At 42.9% G+C, this 22,265-nt stretch overlaps 1 protein-coding gene and 1 pseudogene across 2 annotated transcripts in view; one reads left to right on the top strand and one right to left on the bottom strand.

Moving 5' to 3' along the window:
• Positions 1 to 22,265, top strand: part of MYO1D (myosin ID) — a 355,118-nt gene that overhangs the window by 207,582 nt on the left and 125,271 nt on the right. For both annotated transcript variants that reach the window (XM_032615652.1, XM_032615653.1), the window contains exon 20: positions 2,430 to 2,543. In XM_032615652.1, the coding sequence (XP_032471543.1) occupies positions 2,430 to 2,543 (114 nt within the window). The remainder of the gene's footprint in view (positions 1 to 2,429; positions 2,544 to 22,265) is intronic.
• Positions 13,439 to 14,393, bottom strand: LOC116745385 (annotated as a pseudogene).

Genomic DNA, 22,265 nt, shown 5'->3' with positions numbered 1-22,265 from the left:
GGTTCGTGCCCCGGTCTGGGAAGATCCGACATGCCGCGCAGCGGCTAGGCCCGTGAGCCTCACTATCGCGGCCTCTCTTGTTGTGGAGCACAGGCTCCAGACGCGCAGGCTCAGCAGCGATGGCTCACAGGCCCAGTCGCTCCACAGCATGCGGGATCCTCCCAGAGCAGGGCCCAAACCCGTGTCCCCCACACCAGCAGGCAGACCCCCAACCACTGCGCCACCAGGGAAGCCCAGAATGATCATTTTTTACTAGAGGAATTGAAGAAGTTTTATAATAGAATGAGAAATTGAGCATTATCTTGACATATACATGGATAAAGAGAAAAACGAGGGAGTAGAAAATCATAAACAGTTAAGAGAGAGCATGACATGAGGAAACCTGTCATAAAGGAGCCAGAGCCCTTGAAGAAATATGTAAAGTCAAATAAGTAGAATAGTGGCAGATAGGAAAACTCTTGAAAGTCAGATAAAGGAATCATAGAATCTGAGTGGCAGGGTACCTTGGAGATCCTTAGACTTCCTATTTAAAGCCCTTCCCTTCCACCGCACCCACATCAGATGTCTATTTAGCTTACGCTGAATCCTTCCTGTGTGGGCACTTACTGCCTTCTCATATGGTGCATTCTTTTTATGGAGAGTAATAATAATGAGGAAATTATTTATGTTATATGCAATAGGAAGGCACTATCTGTTTTTGAATGTTTGATCTTTTTTATTTTGTATGTTACAGCTGTACAGTGTAGTGATTCACAATTATAAAGGTTATACTCCATTTATAGTTATTACAAAATATTGGCTATATTTCCCACGTTGTACAATATATCCTTGTAGCTTATTTTATACCTAATAGTTTGTACCTCTTATTCCCCTACCCTTATACTACCCCTCCCGTCTCCCACTGGTAACCACTAGTTTGTTCTCTATATCTGTGAGTCTGCTTCTTTTTGTTATCTTCACTAATTTGTTGTATTTTTTAGATTCCACATATAAGTGATATCATACAGTATTTGTCTCTCTCTGACTTATTTCACTTAACGTAAGTAGATTTAATGTAGAACATGTAGATTCATAAACATGTTTTAGGGAATTTAATCTGAAATATACCTGCCCAGTGCATTAGGAAAGGGACAGAATGAGTTGTTTCAAATAGGTTTTTTTTTTAACAGCTTTATTGAGATATGATTCACTTAACATACAGTTCCCCATTTGAAAGTATGCAGTTTTAGTGTGTTTAGAGCTATATATCCGTCACTACAACCAATTGCTAAACGTTTTCATTAACCCAAAAAGAAACCCCACACCCCTTAGCTGTCTTCCCCCCAAACCTCCCATCTCCCCCAGCCCTATGAAACCACTAACCTATGCTCTGTTTCTATAGATTTGCTTATTCTGGACATTTCATATAAATGGAATCATACAACATATGGTCCTTTGTGACTCTCTTCTTTCACTTGGCATGTTTTCAGGGTTCATCCATGTTATAGCATGTATCAGTACTTTGTTCTTTTTATTGCCAAATTATATTCCATTGTATGGATACATCACATTTTATTTATTCATTCATCAGTTGATAGGTATTGAGGTTGTTTCTACCTTTTAGCTATTATGATTAAGGCTGCTGTGAACATTCAGGCACAAGATTTTGTGTGGATATGTTTTCAATTCCCCTGTTTATATACTTAGGAGTGGAATGTCTGAGTCACATGGCAGTTCTATGTTTAACCATTTAAGGAGCTGCCAGACTGTCTTCTAAAGCAACTTCATCATTTTAGACCCCGACCGGTAGTGGGGGTTCCAGTTTCTCCACATCCTGGCCAACATTTGTTACTGTCTTTTTTATTATTGTCATCCTAGTGGGTGTGAGGTGGTACCTCACTGTGGTTCTGACTTACGTTTTCCTGATGGCTAACGATGTCAAGCATCTTTTCATGTTTTTTACAGCCATTTGTATGTCTTCTTTGGAGAAATGTCTCTTCAAATTCTTTACCCATTTAAAATTTGGGGGGGTCTTTTTATTATTGAGTTATATACTCTAGATACAACGTATATTCTATTCTTTATATATTCTAGGTAAAAGTTCCTCTTCAGATATATGATTTACAAAATTTTCTCCTATTCTGTGGGTTGCCTTTTCACTTTCATTATAACGTCTGGGTTACGTGTTTTTAGTTCTTTAATTCTTCTGTGTTTTTCTTGTTTTCCCTGTTAGATGGTAAACTCGTGAAATTTACATTGTAAAATTCCACAAATCTGGAAACACTCCTTTTCCATCTCTGTTGCATCCAGAGAGTGGTCATAGGTGGTGCACATCTATTACAGAATCTGGCTCCACAGCCAGCCACCTCTGCTCCTAGATGTTTCCCTGACAGATCATTTGATTTCATTCTCGGTGATATGTTACGGTTTATTATTTTGTTTTCTTACAGGTGAATCGCTTTAGTAAGGTGGAAGATCGAGCAATTTTTGTCACTGACCGTCACCTGTATAAAATGGATCCCACTAAGCAGTACAAAGTGATGAAGACTATCCCTCTATACAACGTAAGTGTTCTCTGCTTCTCTCTGAATAAAGGATTCTTAACCTGCTGTTCATAGACCACGAGTGGGTCACCAGACTGATCACTAGAACCTCTGGGGCTTCAGGGAGTCTGTGAATTCCTGAAATTTTCTGCCAATCTCATGTTTTTTACAAAAGTACGATTTTCTATAAGGAGGATCAAAGGTTCCAATAGAATACGAAGGCATTTTGTTTTAAAGTGTAGGACTCTGCATTCTACGTGACCTTTATTACTAATCCTAGTCACTACTTAAATGTTATGACATGAAATGTATTTTCCTATTGATTTTCGTAAGCCTTGTTTTTACGTGGAAATGGAATCAGGTAGAGAAGTAGTACGGAATTACTTTATGAAAACGTTACCTCTCTTTTAAATGTAAAATGTATGCTGTTTCCAGAAGTTATTTTCACCAATATATTTTACCTCTGATCGAAACCCGCTTAGTTATTCACTATCTCCATGGGGTTTTCAAATTCTGTAATCATTCCTTATTTGAAATATGAAATTCGGTGGGTGCCTCCTTGAGTTTCAATTTGAGACTTAAAAAATTTTTTTTATCCTGCTGTACGGGGTCTGCTTTACGAGTGACTGTTTGTTCTGATCTTGAAAAAGATCTTCCTGGACTGCTGGATCTTTCCACGTGTCAGGTGACTTTCCTCTGTCCGCTCGTTCTTAAAGAGGGAGGTCTGGGTTTGTCCAATCATGGGATCTATGAGGAGTATTATTTGAAGATTGTTTTAAATCCTTTTGGCCTCTGCAAAAGGGAATAGGAAACATATTGTTTTATAGTTTTATTTCGTTAAATCAGGAGTCCTGTTGGCTGTGAGGTTCAATGAAGACAAACTATTCCTGGCTTTGCTAAATAATTTAGAACATCCCTGCAGGCCTGTCACCTGATGGTGAGGCTGAGATTTGTCTGCGTCACCCAGTCGCCCCACCCCACACACACATGCATACACACCTTTCTCCCATTCAGTAGGAAGGCGAATGGATTGCAGCTAAGAAGGAGATGATGTTCTAATACATTTTTTTTTAATTTTTTTTTTTAAAGAATAAATTTATTCTATTTTATTTATTGATTGATTTTTGGCTGCGTTGGGTCTTCGTTGCTTCACACAGGCTTTTTCTCTGGTTGCCGTGAGCAGGGGCTACTCTTCGTTGCGGTGCACGGGCTTCTCACTGTGATGGCTTCTCTTGTTGCAGAGCACGGGCTCCAGGAGCGCAGGCTTCAGTAGTTGTGTGGCATGCGGGCTTAGTTGCTCCACAGCATGTGGGATCTTCCCGGACCAGGTCTTGAACCTGTGTCCCCTGCATTGGCAGGCAGACTCTCAACCACTGTGCCACCAGGGAAGCCCCTAATACATTTTTGATCGTATGTAGTCTTCTTAGCAAAGACTTGTAATCTTACATAGCCATCACAGTTTAAGCCTAATAACCCTGCCGTCTTGACGAAGGAGATGAAGGAAGATACAGGAGAAAACCAAGTTTTGTCAAAGTCTAATAAAGTGTACTTTATTTCTTTTCCTTACTTTCTATTAAAGGGAAATCAATCAGGCACGTGATACGAGTTCGATAAGTAGTTAACCAGGTCTTTGAACCAAAGTTGTTTTCCCAAACTACCTTCCTTTTTCATGTTGACTGGTGTATATTTAGAGTCACTCTTCCCCTTCGTCCTCATTATCATCATCAGCGTTATCAATAATATCATATTATACAAAAATTAACCATGTTTTGCCACGGAGCAACTAAGCCCACGCACCACAACTACTGAGCCTGCGCTCTAGAGCCCGCGAGCCACAACTGCTGAGCCCGTGTGCCACGACTACTGAAGCCCGTGCGCCTAGAGCCCGTGCTCCACAACAAGAGAAGCCACTGCAATGAGAAGCCCGCTCACTGCAACTAAGAGTAGCTCCTGCTTGCTGGAACTAGAGAAAGCCTGCTCGCAGCAAGACCCAACACAGCCAAAAATAAATAAATAAATTTATTTTAAAAAAAAAATTTTAAATGTTTAACACTCGTAAAGGTAAACGATGTCAGTAGGATGGATACACACTATCACAGATGCTGTCGGTACTCTGCCCACCTCCCCTTGTATTCCCTTACCTTTTTTGTACACAACAGCCTAACTTCTGACAGCCAACACCTTTGTCGAAAGGCTTCCCTCAGGCTGCCAGAGTCCACAGAGGGCTGGAAACGCCCACCCACCCCCAGCCACCCAAATGACTAGTGGGTGTGGGGTATAAATGCTCCATCCCCACCATTCATCGGTCACAATGATTCTCAGGTGTGTTTTACGCCATTTGCTGGAGCTTTTCTGTAGGAATCAGCTGCGCTGACCGCCGTGTTAGCTGCTTAGTAACGGGACCTACTGGCTGCTTTCCCTTCCTGAGCCACCTCCCCACTCCCTTGCCCGTGTACCTGCACCTCCCGAATCAATTCTGAGGCTCATCAGCCTTTGTCTCGGGACCTGCTTTGGGGAGGAACTACCCTCTTAGGAGGGAGCAGATTGAATGGGGCACAGGACTTCCAGCCGTGTCTACCTATAAAAATGTTGTTCAGTCTGAAGCAAACACAGCCAGATATTGTCTGGATCATAGGGACATGGGTGTTTGTTATTTTATTCTTTATCCTTTTTGTATGCAATGTTTTGAAGTTACAAACAAAGTTTAAGACAAGGAACCTTTAAAAATGATACTGCTAATAGCAGGAATGAAGAAGCTGGGAGGGGATGAAGGAGAAAGATTTCAATCTTAACTAAATTGAGTTTTGGGTATTGGTGAAACTTGTAAGTACATACCCCATAGATCACTGGCGTCTAATATTGTAAAGGAGCGGCGGGTAGCATTCAGCACTTAGGATAAAAATTTAAGAGCGGACAGATGCATGTATAATTGGAGGCTGAAATGATGAGTCTAGAGGGAGAAGGGGCAGCTGATTTGAGAACATCCATGCTTAAATGGTGGGGAAAAGAGAGTGGCTGAAGGAAATGGAATAAAAAGGAGATCTCTTCTTTCTGGACCTCCATTTTCTCCTCTCCTAATGTGCCGAATGAGCTCTAATTTCCCTTCAGTTCCATAAGGTTATGAATTATTCCAGGAAGGAAAAGAACTTTGGGAACACTGTGTTTCAGAATCAAGTTGGAAAGGTTTCAGAAATGAGAGTGATCAGTGGAAACATATAGCTGAGGATCCCACAGTTACTCTTCCCCTTCTGTGCTCTTCATTCCTCCTTCTGCCCTGGTGCCTTTCCTGTGTTAGTTGGACTTTTCTGGCTCCAGGGAAGAGATTGGTATTAGCAGGAGGGGGAAATTTCCCTCTGTCCCTGTCGAGTTCCTGTGGCTGGACTAATAATAAAATTGACACGAGGCAGATTAACAGAAAACCCAACTTAGCTTTGTGGGCACAGGAGATCATAAAACGATGCACAGAGAGTGACCAAAAGTAGGTAACTTTTATGTCTTTGTGTATAAAGAAACAATAAATTTGTGAGGATCGGACAGGACAGAGAAACTTAGGTTCGGGTGCATAATTATAAGGAATTTAAGCAATGATTGGGCTTGGGTAGTAAATTAGTAAAGAAGTAGCAAGGTTTATTTATACAGGCTTCTCAGACCTGAATTCCCTGTCTCTGACGATAATGATGTCTTTCTACCTCCCAGCCCAGGGAAGGTACCTTTCACATGAGAGGTTTATTTCCTAGTTTCAGAGAAATAGAGAGGAGCATCAAAGTGTCCTTCTTGCATTGGTTGTTTCTTAAGTAACTCATTCAAAACAATCGATATGCCACTGAGACATATTTGGGAGCCTGCCCTGGGCCCCAATATGACTATATACTATCTCAAGTAATGCTTTGCTTTGTTTTTGTTAAAGGATACACATGGTAGTAAGGGAAAGGAATCTCACAGAAACCCAGGAAGCTGTTCAAGTTTTAAGGCAGCTCTGAGGGGCCATATTATTCCGTGGCCCCCTCAGCAACCTGTTGCTTAAGATGGTCTAAGTTTCTGCCATTCACTGTCTCTACTTCTCCTTGTGTGTCTTCTTACTAACAATTACCTTTCTTGCCAGATGGCCTGGGCCAGTGCTAGGCTTAGGTCTGAGTCAGCCAACCCAACAAACCATTAGCGTTTCATCCTGCGGTAACATTGAACACCGTGTCTCCGATGAGGCCTCCCCATAGCAACCAGTTCTGCAGGATCCAAACTGGTACTTCAGCTCCTTGTCAAGCACTTGCAAATCTATGCATAGTCTTGCCTGACTTCTCCTAGCATAGCACGGATAACGACTGCAGTTCATTTGAGGTGTGAATGATCTCTTCCCTCTACAATTTTTGACCGCTGTCCTTAGGCCCCAGCCACATTTGGACCTGCTGATTATTGAGGTGGGTCATTAGGTTTTCCTAGCGGGAAAGAGTCAGTGGGAGAGCAGTGCTTCAAATAGGCTACATTCATCAAGCATCCTTGGGTCCTTGGACTCTTCCACCTACCGCCATTCCACTTGCCAGGATCCCGGTCTTTGTCAAGCAGGACCTAAATTGCGCCCATGGATGACCACCATAGGTAAGAATTCAGCTGATGCCGCAGTTTGACAATGTGTCTAGCCAGTTTTCGAACCTGTGCTTTCAGCGGAAAAGTATTTCCTCAGTTTCTTTACAGCTCCCAGCCGGGCAATATGGGACCACTATTTGTCGCTTTCCTAATGCACCATAAAAAGTACCCATCCAATTCATTGTCTGTATCCTCTAATTCATTGAACTTCTATAAAGCAGCAGCACCTAAGTGCCCCAAGCGCTTAACTTTAATGGGCACTTGGTGTAATTTAAGTAAAACTGAGAGCACTGGATTGGCAGACCCTTGGAATATTTTATTGACATGTGGCACACGCTCTACTGCTATTCACATCTGGGCAGATATTTTCACTTGCTTATTGAAGTATGCCCTACACGCAGAAAAATGCCCAGATCTTAAGCGTACAGCTTGACAAATTATCACAAAGTGAGTTCACCTGTGTAACCATCCCCAACATCAAGATACAAGTCATTAAAACCCCACGTGTCCTCTCGCAGTCGCTACCTCTTCCTTCCTTTTCAGAGGCACACGTTTGCTCTTTTTGAACTTAATGTAAGTGAAATCAAACACTGTGTGTTCCTTTTTGTGTTTCTTTCAACGTTATGTTTACGAGAACAGCCACGTTACTTTATATAATTCTAGTTTGCTCATTTTCATCACGCTGTAGCATTTCCTTGTGAGAATACACCACAGGTGGTTTATCCATTCACATGTTGATGGATATTTGAGATTTTTAAAATAACCCTTGTGCATGTCTTTTGGTGTCTCTATGATGCGTACATTTTCGTTGGACAAACGCCCAGGAGTGAGACTGCTGTTGAATTTTAGTAGATAGTTCCAGTTTTCCAAAGTAGTCATACTGGTTTACAAGCCCCATCCCCACCCCAGCAAAATGGGAAAGTTCCAGTTGCTCCATTTCCTCTCCAACCCTAGATACTGACAGTCCTGAATTTCAACAGTAGGTAGATGTGTGGTAGTTACGGTTCTAGCTTAATTGAGATATAACAGACATATAACATCGTGTAAGTTTAAGGTGTACAGTGTGTTGATTTGATACATTCGTCTGTTGCAGTACAATTACCACCATAACATCAGGCAACACCTCCGTCACGTCACATAATGGCCATTTCTTTTTTTGTAGTGAGAACATTGAAGATCTGATTACTTGGCAACTTTCAAGTTATGTAATACTGTATTATTAGCTGTAATCGCCATGCTGTATAACAGACCCCAAGAACTTACTCATCTTCTATCTGGAAGTTTGTACCCTCTGACCAATATCTCCCTATTCTCCCCAACCTCCCCTGAGCCCCTGGCAACCACCACTCTCTCTGTTCCTCCGAGTTTATCATTTTTAGATTCTACATATAAGTGATATAATAGAGTATTTGTCTTTCTCTGTCTGACTTATTTCCATTATAATGCCCTCAGGATTCACCCAGGTTGTTGCACACGGCAGGATTTCCTTCCTTCTCACGGCTGAACAATATCGCATTGTGAATGTTTACCACATCTCTATCCATTCATCCATTGGCGGATACACGTTGTGGGTTTTCTTTGTAATTCCCTTATTACTAATAAGGTTGAGCCCCTTTCTTTGTGGTTATTGGTCATTTGGATGTCTTTTATGAAGTGCCTGTTCAAGTCTCTTGCTGTTTTTCTGTTGGGCTGTCTTTTAAAAATTGATTTCTAGGAGTTCTTTTTATATTCTGCCTGTGACGCAAAAAAAAAAAAAAAAAAAAAGATTAGAAAAGGGCTTACCTGGTGGCGTAGTGGTTGGGAGTCCACCTGCCGATGCAGGAGACAGGGGTTCGTGTCCCGGTCCGGGAAGATCCCACATGCCGTGCCATGGCCGCGGAGCCTGCGCATCTGGAACCTGTGCTCCGCAACAGGAGAGGCCGCAACAGTGAGAGGCCTGCGTACCGCAAAAAAAAAAAAAAAAAGATTATATTCTGCCTGTGTGCCCATTGACAGTTACATGTGTTGCAGATATCTTCTCCGGCTCTGGGACTTGCCTTTTCATTCTTTCAACATTTTTCATGTTGACATAGTTTATCAGTTTTTTCCTTTAAGGTTGATGCTTTTTAATTTTTGTTTAAGAAATCATTCCCTATCCCAAGGTCGCGAAGATATTCTCATCTGCTGTATCCTATAAGCTTTATTGCTGTGCCTTTCACATTGACATCTTACAGTCCACCTAGAATTGATTTTTGTGTCTATGCGAGGCAACAGCCCAGGGTTTATTTTTTTCCCGTATGGGTAAACAGTTGAAAAGACCATCTTTCCCCCATTGCTCTTCAATCCCACATTTGTCCTGAATCAAGTGTGTCCATATGTCTCTTCCTAGTTTCTCTACTCTGTTCTATTGGTCTGTTGTCTATCTTTGTGCCAAAGACAGTTCTAATTACTGTTGGGCAAAGATTTTATGAACTCTAAAATTATAAATTTCCAAAATCTCTCCCTTCAGTTTCACCCTCCTCCCAGTATAATGTTCTCGTTAGCTATATCCAGATGAAGGAAAAGAGAGCTGGGGATGCTGGTAAAGCCAATCCTAGCAGAAGAGACAGCTTGCTGTTCACCCATTTTCTTTGTCAAAAAGTCAGATTCCTTTAGGAGTCAGTCAGTTTCAGAAATGAATAAAGTTCACACCCATCAAGGGGCAGCCACCACTCCACTGTAATCCATTGTGACCACGCCAGAGTCTAGTATGCCAAACCTTTGGATTCACCTAGAAAAAAAGCTGAAGTCTGTAGTATATGTAAGATCTCCTGATTGTTAAATGCCGTGTGAGCCAAACAGAACACGTCTTGTAAGCCGTATTCAGCCCACAGGGCACCAGTTTGCTGCTCCTATTAAAACAGGTCTTTACCGTGGAGAATGGACTTGGAGACACGGGGAGAGGGAAGGGTGAGCTGTGACAAAGTTAGAGAGAGGCATGGACATATATACACTACCAAACGTAGAATAGACAGCTATGGGAAGCAGCCGCATAGCACAGGGAGATCAGCTCGGTGCTTTGTGACCACCTAGAGGGGTGGGATAGGGAGGGTGGGAGGGAGGGAGACACAAGAGGGAGGAGATATGGGGATATATGTATACGTATAGCTGATTCACTTTGTTATACAGCAGAAACTAACACAACATTGTAAAGCAATTATACTCCGATGAAGATGTTAAAAAAAAGGCCTTTACCTATTTGTTACTCTTAAATGAGCTATAACCATATTCCTTGGCCTCCTCCCTGCCAACCTTTAAAAATTCTAAAATCTGTGGTATGTTTTATTCTAGATTTTACATATCAATAGTAGAAACAAACACTAACCACTTCTCACTTATAGAAAGCTATAACTGGGTGTGAGCTTTAGAAGAGTATATTTTCTACTTCAGTTAGCCAGGAAGGAAAGGAAATCTTTGATATAAGTGTATTTCCAACCTTTAGAACCTCCTACCCCTTCAGAGTTCACTGCTAATTCTCTTCTTCTGACTTTTTATTATAAAATTTTTCAAATGTACAGAGAAGTTGAAAGGATATTACAGGGAGCACCCATATGCCCTCCACCTAGATTAGGTATTTAATTTACTTTTTGGCATATTTGTTTTCTCTCTCTCATGACACTTCACCACTAAAATGCTCCCGTGTGGGGCTTCCCTGGTGGCACAGTGGTTGAGAGTCCGCCTGCCGATGCAGGGGACGCGGGTTCGTACCCCAGGCTGGGCCCGTGAGCCGTGGCCTCTGGGCCTGCGCGTCCGGAGCCTGTGCTCCGCAGCGGGAGGGGCCACGGCGGTGAGAGACCCGCGTACCACAAAAATAAAATAAAATGAAATGCTCCCGTGTGCATTCTCCTAAAAATAAGGACATCCTCCTTCATAACCACAATACCATTTTCATATCTAAGAAAATTAATAATATTTCCATAATATTTAATATAATACATAATCATTATCCATCATGTGTTATACAACTCGTATTCAAATTTCCTCAGTTGTTCAAAGAATGTCTTTTATACCCATTTTTTTTAAATCCCATCTAGGTTCATATTTTGAATTTGGTAGTTACATCTCTTTTAGTCCCAAACTGTATCTCTACACACACACCCGTTCTTTCATGATAGTGACTTTTTAAAACAGCATTACTGAGGTATAATTTACTGTTATAGGCTGAAATGTATTCCTTCAAAATTCATTTGTTGAAGTCCTAACCCCCAGTACTTCAGAATGTGACTGTGTTTGGTGACAGAATCTCTAAAGAGGTAATTAGGTTAAAATGAGAGCATTAGGGTGGGCCCTGATCCACTATGACTGGTGTCCTTATAAGAAGAGGAGATTAGGACACAGACACATACAGAGGAAAGATCATGTGAGGACACAGGTTGAGACAGACATCCGCAAGCAAGGAGAGAGGCCTCAGAAGGACCCAGCCTTGACCACACTTTGGTCTCGGACTTCCAGCCTCCAGAACTGTGAGGAAATAGATTTCTGTTGTTTAAGCTACCTGGTCTGGTACTTTGTTATGGCAGCCCTGGCAAACTAATACATTTAGAGTACTTACCCCAAAATTCACCCATTGTAAGGTACAGTTCCGTTACTTTTAGTAAGCTTATGCAGTTGTACAAACGTGACATAATTCCAGTTTTGGAACATTTCCGTCACTCCAGAAAGTTCTCTCATGCTCATTTGCCGTAAATCCCCACTCCCAACGTCAGCCCTAGATAATCACTGATCTTTCTGTCTCTATACTTTTACCTTTTCTAGAAATTTCATGCGCACAGAATTAAACAGTAGATATTGTTTTGTGTCTGGCTTCCTTTACTCAGCATAATGTTTTTGAGGTTCATCCATGTCCATATATCACTGGTCCTTTCGTTTCACTGCTGAGTAATATTCCATTGCGTGGATCTACTATATTTCATTTCTCTCTTCACCAGTTGATGGACATTTGGCTGCTACGTATGTTCTCATACGAGACTTTACATGACCGTGTGTTTTCATTTCTCGTGGGTGGCTATGTATGAATGGAATTATTCCATATGGCATTTGTTTACCTTTGTAAGAAACTAGCAAACTGTTTTCCAAAGTGGATGCTCCATTTTACCTTCCCTTCAGTATGAGACTTCTGGTTTCTCCACATCCTCACTAACACTTGGTATGTATGACGTTGAGTTGTTTTTTGTTTTTTTTTAAGGGACAATACTTTATTTATTTATTTATTTATTTTTATTTATTTTTTTTGCGGTACGCGGGCCTCTCACTGTTGTGGCCTCTCCCGTTGGGGAGCACAGGCTCCGGACGCGCAGGCTCAGCGGCCATGGCCCATGGGCCCAGCCGCTCCGCGGCATGTGGGATCTTCCCGGACCGGGGCACGAACCCGTGTCCCCTGCATCGGCAGGCGGACTCTCAACCACTGTGCCACCAGGGAAGCCCTATTTATTTATTTATGAATTTTTAAAACATCTTTATTGGAGTATAATTGCTTTACAATGGTGTGTTAGTTTCTGCTTTATAACAAAGTGAATCAGTTATACATATACATCTATCCCCATATCTCTTCCCTCTTGCATCTCCCTCCCTCCCACCCTCCCTATCCCACCCCTCTAGGTGGTCACAAAGCACCGAGCTGATCTCCCTGTGCTATGCGGCTGCTTCCCACTAGCTATCTATTTTACGTTTGGTAGTGTATATATGTCCATGCCACTCTCTCACTTTGTCACAGCTTACCCTTCCCCCTCCCCGTATCCTCAAGTCTGACACTGAGTTTTTAAAGAGTCCAGCACTGGTCTCATCTGGATTTGTCTGATTGTTTCCTCATGGTTCATGTAACTTACTCTCCTAGTCCCTGTATTTCCTATAAACTGGAAGTTAAATCAGGAGATGTTAATTTTGTTTCAATAGTACACTTCCACATACTTCAGATTATACCTTGCATCTCAACAAAGAAGGCACACATACAGCAAACTCTGCCTTGTGGATCACCTTTGGAAAATGTTTCATTGTAGCCAAGCTATTATTATGTTGCCCTCACTGCAGCCTAAATTTCTAACTGCTTGTAGAACAGATCCCATGTTTTCCTGTGAACAATTAGAATTTAGCCTAAGAAACTAAGATAAATATTGCCATCAAGTATTTACCTATTAATAAGTTGCCCATCAGTAACAATACCTGTTATTTTCAGTTTCTTTTCCCAGTCTCTTTTTATAACAAAATTCTTCCACTGCTTTGCTGTTTGATAGTTCTTTTTTTTTTTAAGTTTTCACAGTTTATGAATCCTCTGATTTAAAATCTGCACAATTACAGCAGATAAAGTCACTACATAATCTTTACTCCTTCTTTCTGTCAGCACCATCAGTGACCTTTACAGTCCCCCTGACTTTGTTCATTCTGTTCTTGTGTTCCTTTCACTGTTTTCTTGAAGTCTTTTTCTTCTCATACAGGCCATGTCTTGCAAGTCTGTGTATGGCTTTATTTTTCTTTGCATCATCCGAGGAATCGGAAATCACACCAAAGCCATTTATCTTGCCACCACCGAAATGGTTCCGAATCCAAACACAAAGATGACACCTAGTGTAGTCTTGTACATTTTGTCCCGTCTTTCCCAAATTTCTTAGATACTGTTGCCGTTCCAGGATGAAGGACATCAGTGACCATTTGTTTCCGTAGTTGGTTGGTCATGAACTTCCTGGTCTAGATAGTTACTGTGTCATTCCTAATGGTGGTTGATCCTCAGGCAGCCAGGGAGGAAAACCTGGATACTTCTTATGTGTTTCTACAACTATTCTCTCTCTTCCCCAAACCTCTGGCAACCACTGATCATTTTACTGTCTCTATAGTGGTGCCTTTTCTAGAATATCATATAGTTGGAATCATACAGTATGTAGCGCTTTCATTCTGGCTTCTTTCAGTTAGCAATAAGTATTTAAGGCTTTTATATGCCTTTTTGTGACCTGATAGCTTATTCTTTTTATTGCTGAATAATAGTCCGTTGTATGGATGTGCCATAGTTTGTTTATCCATTTGCCTATTGAAACATCTCGGTTGCTTCCAGTTTGGGGCAATTATGAATACAGCTGCTAGAAACATTCTCATGCAGGTTTTCTTATGGACGTGAGTTCTCAAATCATTTGGGTAAATACCTTCAAGTGCAGTTTTAGCTCCTGTGATAAGGCCAAATTTGGCTTTATAAGAACTACCAAACTGTCTTCCAAAGTGACTGTCATTTCTGCAGTCCCGCCAGCAACGATCGAGAGTTCTGTTACTTCTTATCCTCACCAGCATCTGCTATTACCAGTTTCTTTTTTTTTTAATTTTAGCCATTCTAACAGGTGTGTAGTGGTATCACGTATTTTTCTTTTCTCTTTTCTTTTTTTTTTTTTTGGTGCGGTACGCGGGCCTCTCACTGTTACGGCCTCTCCCGTTGCGGAGCACAGGCTCCGGACACGCAGGCTCAGCGGCCATGGCTCACGGGCCCAGCCGCTCCACGGCACGTGGGATCCTCCCGGACCGGGGCACGAACCCGCGTCCCCTGCCTCGGCAGGCGGACTCTCAACCACTGCGCCACCAGGGAAGCCCTCACGTATTTTTCTATTACCCTAAATTATATAACCCAGCCCACACTGGGGTCTCAGTCAATCTTTAGTTACAAGAATCATCTCTCCCCTCTCTGTGGTCAGTTGGTTTGTGTTCAGGAGATAATGACTGATCTTGACATAAGCCTAAGCAAAATATAATTAAAAGATAAATTTGAGACCTTTTTTTTCCCTTCCATTAGCAAAAATTCTTCAATCAATTTATCATTTAGCCATGGTTCCAGGCACTCTTCACAGGAAAGATAATGGGAAACCGTGAAAGGTTTTTGAGAATACCCTCACAAATGGCATGGTCAGCTAACTGTACATAGCAATCTGAGGACGAAACACTCAAGTTACAGGTGACCCCTTTATTTATTTATTTTTTTTTCAGGTGACCCCTTTATTAACTACAGAGTGGCTTTCTAGGTACAAATGCTGCATAGTTAGTTAGGTTAGGAATCGGTGTTATTGTCAAATTAGCGTCATCCCCCTTGAGTCACTCTCGACACTATATTTGTAAATGGTAATATCGAAAGAAAGCATTAATTCCAAAACAGTTGTCAAGAAAGTTTAAAATTTATACAGGGTCGGGGGCAGTGGGATCAGAATCCAAATGTTTTGCAAAGCAGGGAGACTCGTGGTAGCTGCAGCTTGATGCAGAGAACAAAGGCAAGAAGTAGCCCGTACAGTTAGCCACGTTGTGTGCAAAACTCTGGTCACAACCTCTTTAACTCCGTGTATCATCCTAGAGATCACTATAAATCAGTGGGGAAAATTGCACCCCATGGCTGTGGCACATTGCTCGAATCAATGCACTGCTGTCCCTGCCTTTCGAGTTCCTGTGGGCATGGCCTCCCCCCAGCCGGCGCTCAGGGAGCTGATTGCCAAGACTGAGTTTAATTTGCGTAAACACGAAATCTGTTCACCGGTTTTGAGGGAGACCGCATAAACTGAAACATTTAACCTGACCTCAGCTGGAGCTCCTCTCACCCTTTTGTCGGGGGAACTGTGTTGGTTTTGCCCACAGTTGATGGGTTGGTTTGAAAAATACTTGAATCTGCCCTTGAATGCTATTTGATATAGTCCCTTTTTATCAGTATGGGCTTGATGGCTAAGGAAGCAGCCAATTAATTTACACAAATACCTCCTTTAGTTCTATGGAGAATACGAAGCAAGCGGGCGGGCTAGAGAAGAGAGACAATTATCTGAAAGGGTGCGACTGTTTTGTAGAGGTAAATGGATTGTAATTCTGCCAGGCATCATGCTTTATTACTCTATCTGACAGTGACTGGCTAGAAAGATACTGTTTCATTTGGAAGATAGATTGTCCTTGTAATACGTTACAGGGCTGAATCCTGCTAAAAATCCATCCGCCTGCTGGCTTTGCTCCCCATCACCATTGCTAAAGCACCCTGCCCTCGTGGCATTGTCCCAGGAGAAGGTGTTTCCATGGTAATCTCAATGGAGGCAGTCAGCTGACGTCTGGCACCGCCTGAGCTGGTGCGCGCCAGCCTTCTCCTCTCTCACTCCTCCCTCGAGCCTTTAAACTATATTTATTAGTCCTCTTTAATGGAAAGTATATAACCCCTTAATGTCAGACACTGAGTGCACTCGGGTTAATTTATTTATTTGGGTAGCAAGCTTACTACCTTCCTAATTAATTCTCGGCAGTTCCTGCAAGCTGTATTATTTTGAATATCTTGTGCAAACGTTTATATTTTTGCCTGTTACAACAAAGAGCATTGCTTAGCAATATTGCGTATTTGGAAACCTCCGTTCTTAGAAAAAAAGCAATGTCTATATTAAAGAAGAATTTTAAAAGATAAAGATGTTAGGGTTTCAGTTTAATTTTTCAAGAATCTTTTCTTGCTCTGATGCTGTGGCAACGAAATGGTCCACTGTCCTTGTAATTTCTTTTAGCACTCCATTATTTTATGATTGGATTTGAGTGAGCCACATGGTTTTAAAATACTTCTAAGAAATGTGACATCTAGCCGTGTTATCTCATTTTTCTTTAAAATAAGAGAAGAAAGTCGGAATTTCAGAGCTAACCTGAAATTGATTGTTTTCCTGACATGTGTTTGGAAGTAAATGCCTTTTGTTGTACCGGTTAGAGACCACCACTTAATGCTAAACCATACTAAATGAGCAAACTGACTTACAGTGTCAAAAGTCAGTGCTTTGGGACAGGAGGTAGAGTCCATTTTGATTAGTACTGTGTGTGGAAATTCAATTACAAATGTAAAAGATGTATCAAAGCGGGGTCTGAAAGCGACAGTCATTAGAACCAATGCATGACTCCTTTGAAAAGCTATCTCTTTAAAGAAACACAAAGCCTTTTTAAAAATAAAGCATAAGAAAATTAGTATGACACCACCTCATTTATCCAGAGGTCAGATTGCTAGAAACAAGATCCTTTTAAAACAAAGCCCTGAATGGAGGCGTGCCCATAAAAGATCTGTGCGTTTGCAGAAACAGACGTCACTAACCTTGCAGTAATAGGTTTCCTTTTACACAGCTGTCTTATGAGAGCTCTCTTTTCCGCAGTCAGCCTTTTTGAACACCTACTATGTGCTGTGCATTTGCCAGGCACTAGCAGTGGAATAGTCTGTCACTCAGTCTGCCCACAGGCCCGCGGGAGAGGCAGAGAAGCAAACCAGCCCGCCCGACACAGGCCTGTGGCAGCTGTATAGGTACAGATGACTGTACCTTCCTCTCCAGGGGAAACTGTCGCTCAGCAAGGTAAGGTAATGGCCCAAGGTCACAAAGCTCACAGGCAGTGGCACCTGGCTTCCGTTAGACCCTGGAGCCCTCAGAATCGCAACCCTGATGGTAACCTCCTATCACCGCCTCCCATTTTATGATGAATAACGCATACAACTCAGATCCTATTTTAAGAAGAGGAAAGAAATAGAACTAACATTAATCACATGCCCAGTGTCAGGCATTTATTAGGAGATTTTTTTCTCTTATAAATTAATTAATTTATTAATTTATTTATTTTTGGCTGTGTTGGGTCTTTGTTGCTGCGCACAGGCAGCTACTCTTCGTGGCGGTGCGTGGGCTTCTCATGGCGGTGGCTTCTCTTGTTGCGGAGCACGGGCTCTAGGCGCACGGGCTTCAGTAGTTGTGGCACTCAGGCTCAGTAGTTGTGGCTTGTGGGCTTAGTTGCTCCGTGGCATGTGGGATCTTCCCGGACCAGGGCTCGAACCTGTGTCCCCTGCATTGGCAGGCGGATTCTTAACCACTGCACCACCTATCAGGAGATTTGAATATACTGTGTCTCCATCTTTATAGGAATTCTGTGCAGGAAGCTAAGTATCATTTATCAGTGAATCACTTGAGTTTCCAAGTACGGTACTGATGAAAATGGAGTTTACCTCCCACCCCAAAGCCCTGACTTTCGACATTATAACTGGATTTGCTTAGTACCGTTTACCATAAGCAGTCGTCTCTAACCGTTACAATTCCCAGAGGTACTGGTCACTAGTGTAGGATTTCAGTACAGATTTTCAGACACCAGAGCCCCAAAGCCCTAGTGAGCCATAATGCCAAGCACCTTCTGGCTTAGTTGAGTGTGATGCTCTCTCTTTTTTTCTCTCCCCCCATTCTCCTTGTTTATTTAGGTCTTTCTTACAATATTAATTGCTTCCTAAAATATTTCTTCGTAACCTTTTGAGGATAAGTGACTTGTAGGCCTTGGGGATCCCGCAGGAAATGACATAATCAAGACAAGAGCTCGTGTACCAGCCCTGTTCTACCTGTCAAGGACTCTCAAGGTGTGGTGCGTTAGGGTCCAAAAAGAAAAAGGAAAAGGAAACCCTTTGCTTCATTTCCTTTGGAGAAAGAAAAAAAACAGCACTTGGAATCGAGCTGCCACATTGTACTTCCATTTGCACAGCTGTTTCTCTCTTAATTGCAACCCTGTCTTTTCCAAGAATAAACATGTAGGAAAAGGTACCATAGTCTCAGGCCAGAAAAAAATTTGGTGCTTTCACTGCTAACCTGATACTTAGGAGATTTGAATTTGATTTCATTTAGCTTCCACTTTTCAAGCCCGAATCAAAAATGTTTGTAGCTTCTAACTCGGGGGTTCTCGACCTTGGCCGCACGTTGGAATAGCTTGGGGAGTTTTTTAAAAATTCTGATACCCAGGCCACATCCCAGACCAATGAAATTGAGTCTCTGTGGGTAGGCACCGGCATGTTTTAAAGCTCCCTAGTGTGCAACCAGGGAGGCGATCCACTGATCTAACTATTCTGTTAACCAAATTTATTCACTTTTGTCGTTCTAACCATTTCTTGGAATCATCTGTTGAAAGTTGGACTTGCCCCCAGATTCAGTTCTGCCATTAGATTTTTCTCACCTCTGTGTGTGTGTGTGTGTGTGTGTGTGTGTTTGCGTGTGTGTGCAAGCACACGGGCACATGCACACGTACGTGGGAAAGTGACAGGGAGAGAGTGTGTGTTTTCTGGAAAGCCTTGGGATCCTGTGATCTGTATCAAAAATTAAATCTTCTTGAAGGTACTGACTGTGGTTTCATGTTTGCAGATGGTCTCATCGGCAGATCTTCCTTCAACAAGAGTAGTAGAGATAATCACTTTATGTTTGCTGACTTTCATCCCTTGTGATGGACGTCACCATGCACTGTCTCACTTGATCCTCCCCACAACACTGGGAGGCAGTCCTGCACGGGTCCTGAGCTCTTAGGTATTAAATAAATGAGCTTAGTTCTTTGTTACTGGTTGAGGTTCAGAACAAACGTTCTTTACACTGAATTATTATAGCAAAGTTCTAATGTACTACAGGGAGAATCTGATTTTCTGACATAACAGACCGAAAAAAAGATTTTATTTTATTGGAATTATATCTAAATAAAGACGTCTTTACAACGTGTCGGGGATGGAGATACATCAGGCAGGGTAGGTAGAGTGGACAAGTTCAGGATCCCTTCTCCTGACATTGCTAGATTACTTCTTTGGCTTCTGTGCACGGAACAGTCGCTTTGCTCCATGGGAAGCCGCCTCCCGTGTCTGCCCTTACTCCCCTTCTCCTCCATCCCTTACCATTTCACGAAGCCTGTTGAATTGTAAAAATATCTCATGTTGCATTTAAAGACTATTATGCTGTAAATGGTAAAGGACAAAAGAAGAGTCACATCCTGGTGGGCAATGTCTGGCAAACACAGGCCTTAGGATATGTGGAAGCATGTGGGTAGTTGTTGCGTTTATGCCCCATTTTAACAATAGCACCCGCCCCAGTGGAGTGTTGAGGTGAGGCCTGAAATGAGCTGCATGTAAACAAGTCTGAAGTAATGCATGTGAAGTCCTTATCATAGTCCTTGTCACATAGTAAAACGCTCAGTAATTATCAGCTCTTAAACCCCTTGCAGACCGGCAGTCCCAGTGCCTGTGGACAGCAGAGGGGTGGGATAAAGTCAGCCCTCAGCATCCTCACTGTTTATTCTGTCCTCTTGCTTGTCCTTCTGCCTGGAGTGTTCTCCTCCCAGATAACTGCCTGGCTCCCTCACTTCATTCAGCTCTCTGCCCAGAATAACCTCCAACGGGTTGTCTAGAAGCATCCATCCTATCCCTCTCTACACCTTTGTACTGCTACTATATTCCTCCTCATAGACCCTGTCACCACTGTCACCTTATACAGTTGTTTACGCTCTGGCTCCCCCTACTCCCTATTAAAATACAGACTCCATGAGAGAAGAGCTGTGGCCATATAGTAGGTGCTTAATAAATGGGTATTGACGAATGCACTGGAGGGGTCAGGACTGGTGACAGGGAAGGCAGAGGCTGCTGCTATAATCCTGTTAAGAAATTACAAGGGCCCGGGCTTCCCTGGTGGCACAGTGGTTGAGAATCTGCCTGCCAGTGCAGGGGACACGGGTTCGAGCCCCGGTCCGGGAATATCCCACATGCCACGGAGCAACTGAGCCCGTGTGCCACAACTACTGAGCCTGTGCTCTGGAGCCTGCGAGCCACAACTACTGAGCCCTCAAGTCACAACTACTGAAGCCTGCACGATTGGAGCCCGTGCTCCGCAGCAGGAGAGAGGCCACCGCAATGAGAGGCCCACGCACCGCAACGAAGAGTTAGCCCCCACTCGCCGCAGCTAGAGAAAGCGCACGCACAGCAGTGAAGACCCAACGCAGCCAAAAACAATAAATAAAAATAAAATAAATAAACTTTAAAATATATATTTAAAAAAAAGGAAATTACAAGGGCCTAAACTCAAGCAAGGACATTTAAAGGGGTCAAGGGATCTGGATTCAAGAGCTATTTAAGTGGTAGAAGGCCTTGGGCATCGAGAGGAAAGGGTCTAGACTCATAGGTTTCTTTCTTGAACAACTTGGGTAGGCGGTGATGGTTACTCACCAAGATGGGAAATGTAGTGGGGCGGGGGGGGGGGGGGGGGGGGGGGGAAGCAGAGATGTGGTAGGAGAGGGTGGAAATAAATTCAGTCCTAAATGGATTTCATTTGAGGAGTCTGAGGAAAAATGGAGAGGCCCGCTAGACAATTAACTGTCTAGAGAATAATCCAGAATAGAGACAGATTTGGAAGCCATGAGTGGGTGGTAGCTTAAACCGTGAGTGTGGATAAGAGCATCCAGAGAGGGTGAGGAGAGAAAGGGGAAATTACCAGGAGAATAGGGCTTTTAAGGCTACGATGAAGGGTAGGGCTTTGATAAAGAGGAACACATGGGAACCATCAGAGTTTCCTGAGCAAAGAGTGCCCTTCGACCTCATCTGTACCTTTCAGTTTTTGTCCTCCACACATGCAATAAATTGTGATCATCTGCCTACTGCGGCACTGCGGCACTGCGCTAGGTGCTAGAAAGAAAGAGGAAGGAGACTGCCTCTGCTTATCGTTCAGTGGGTGAGGCGAACAGATACAGACATCACCGCAGGACAACTCCTTACGCGCTAAAACAGAGCAGCATGAATTGCTGAGAGAGTGTGGAGGAAGGGTGGACATGGTTTCTCAGACAAGGAAGAGTTTCAGGGATTCATAAGTATACACAAACACTTGTGCACTTTTCTGTACAGAGTACCTGTGGCTTTTTTGAGATTCTTAAAGGGATTTGTGAATGACGGCTTTTGGCAACGCAGAACGACAGATTTTAAGAGGCCTGCAGAGGTTTGTTGCTTAGGAAGCTAATCCTGACAACGTAACCAAGTTTGGACGAACTGGGAAGTGGCTGGTGAAATAACTGCCATTCAGTAAATAGGCTTTGGGGCTTGGGACACGGTGCCACCGGTGGTGCTGAATTGAAATAGGGCCCCAAGAAACACAGTGGTTAAGGCAGGGCAATGAGTTTCATCTTGGTTAAGTCAAATATGTGGTCCCCATGGGCCCTCCATGGGACCCCTGTCTGAGTTTTCCCCAGACAGGCCAAATACCCATCTGGCACTGCAAGAAGTGTCTAAGCTGACGTTCACATTTGAGAATTCCCAGTATCTTAAGGAGAGGGAAACTTGCAGCCCCCTCTCCCACTAGGCCCACGTTGTCCACTCCTGCGATATATGCTGCTTGGCTGCCCAGCTGCACCATGAGCTCACTAAAGAGA

This window comes from Phocoena sinus, chromosome 20 (genome assembly GCF_008692025.1).
Source record: "Phocoena sinus isolate mPhoSin1 chromosome 20, mPhoSin1.pri, whole genome shotgun sequence".
Classification (NCBI taxonomy): Eukaryota; Metazoa; Chordata; class Mammalia; order Artiodactyla; family Phocoenidae; genus Phocoena; species Phocoena sinus.
The sequence above is the reverse complement of the archived record's forward strand: the minus strand, read 5'-3'. Positions and strand labels throughout refer to the sequence as shown.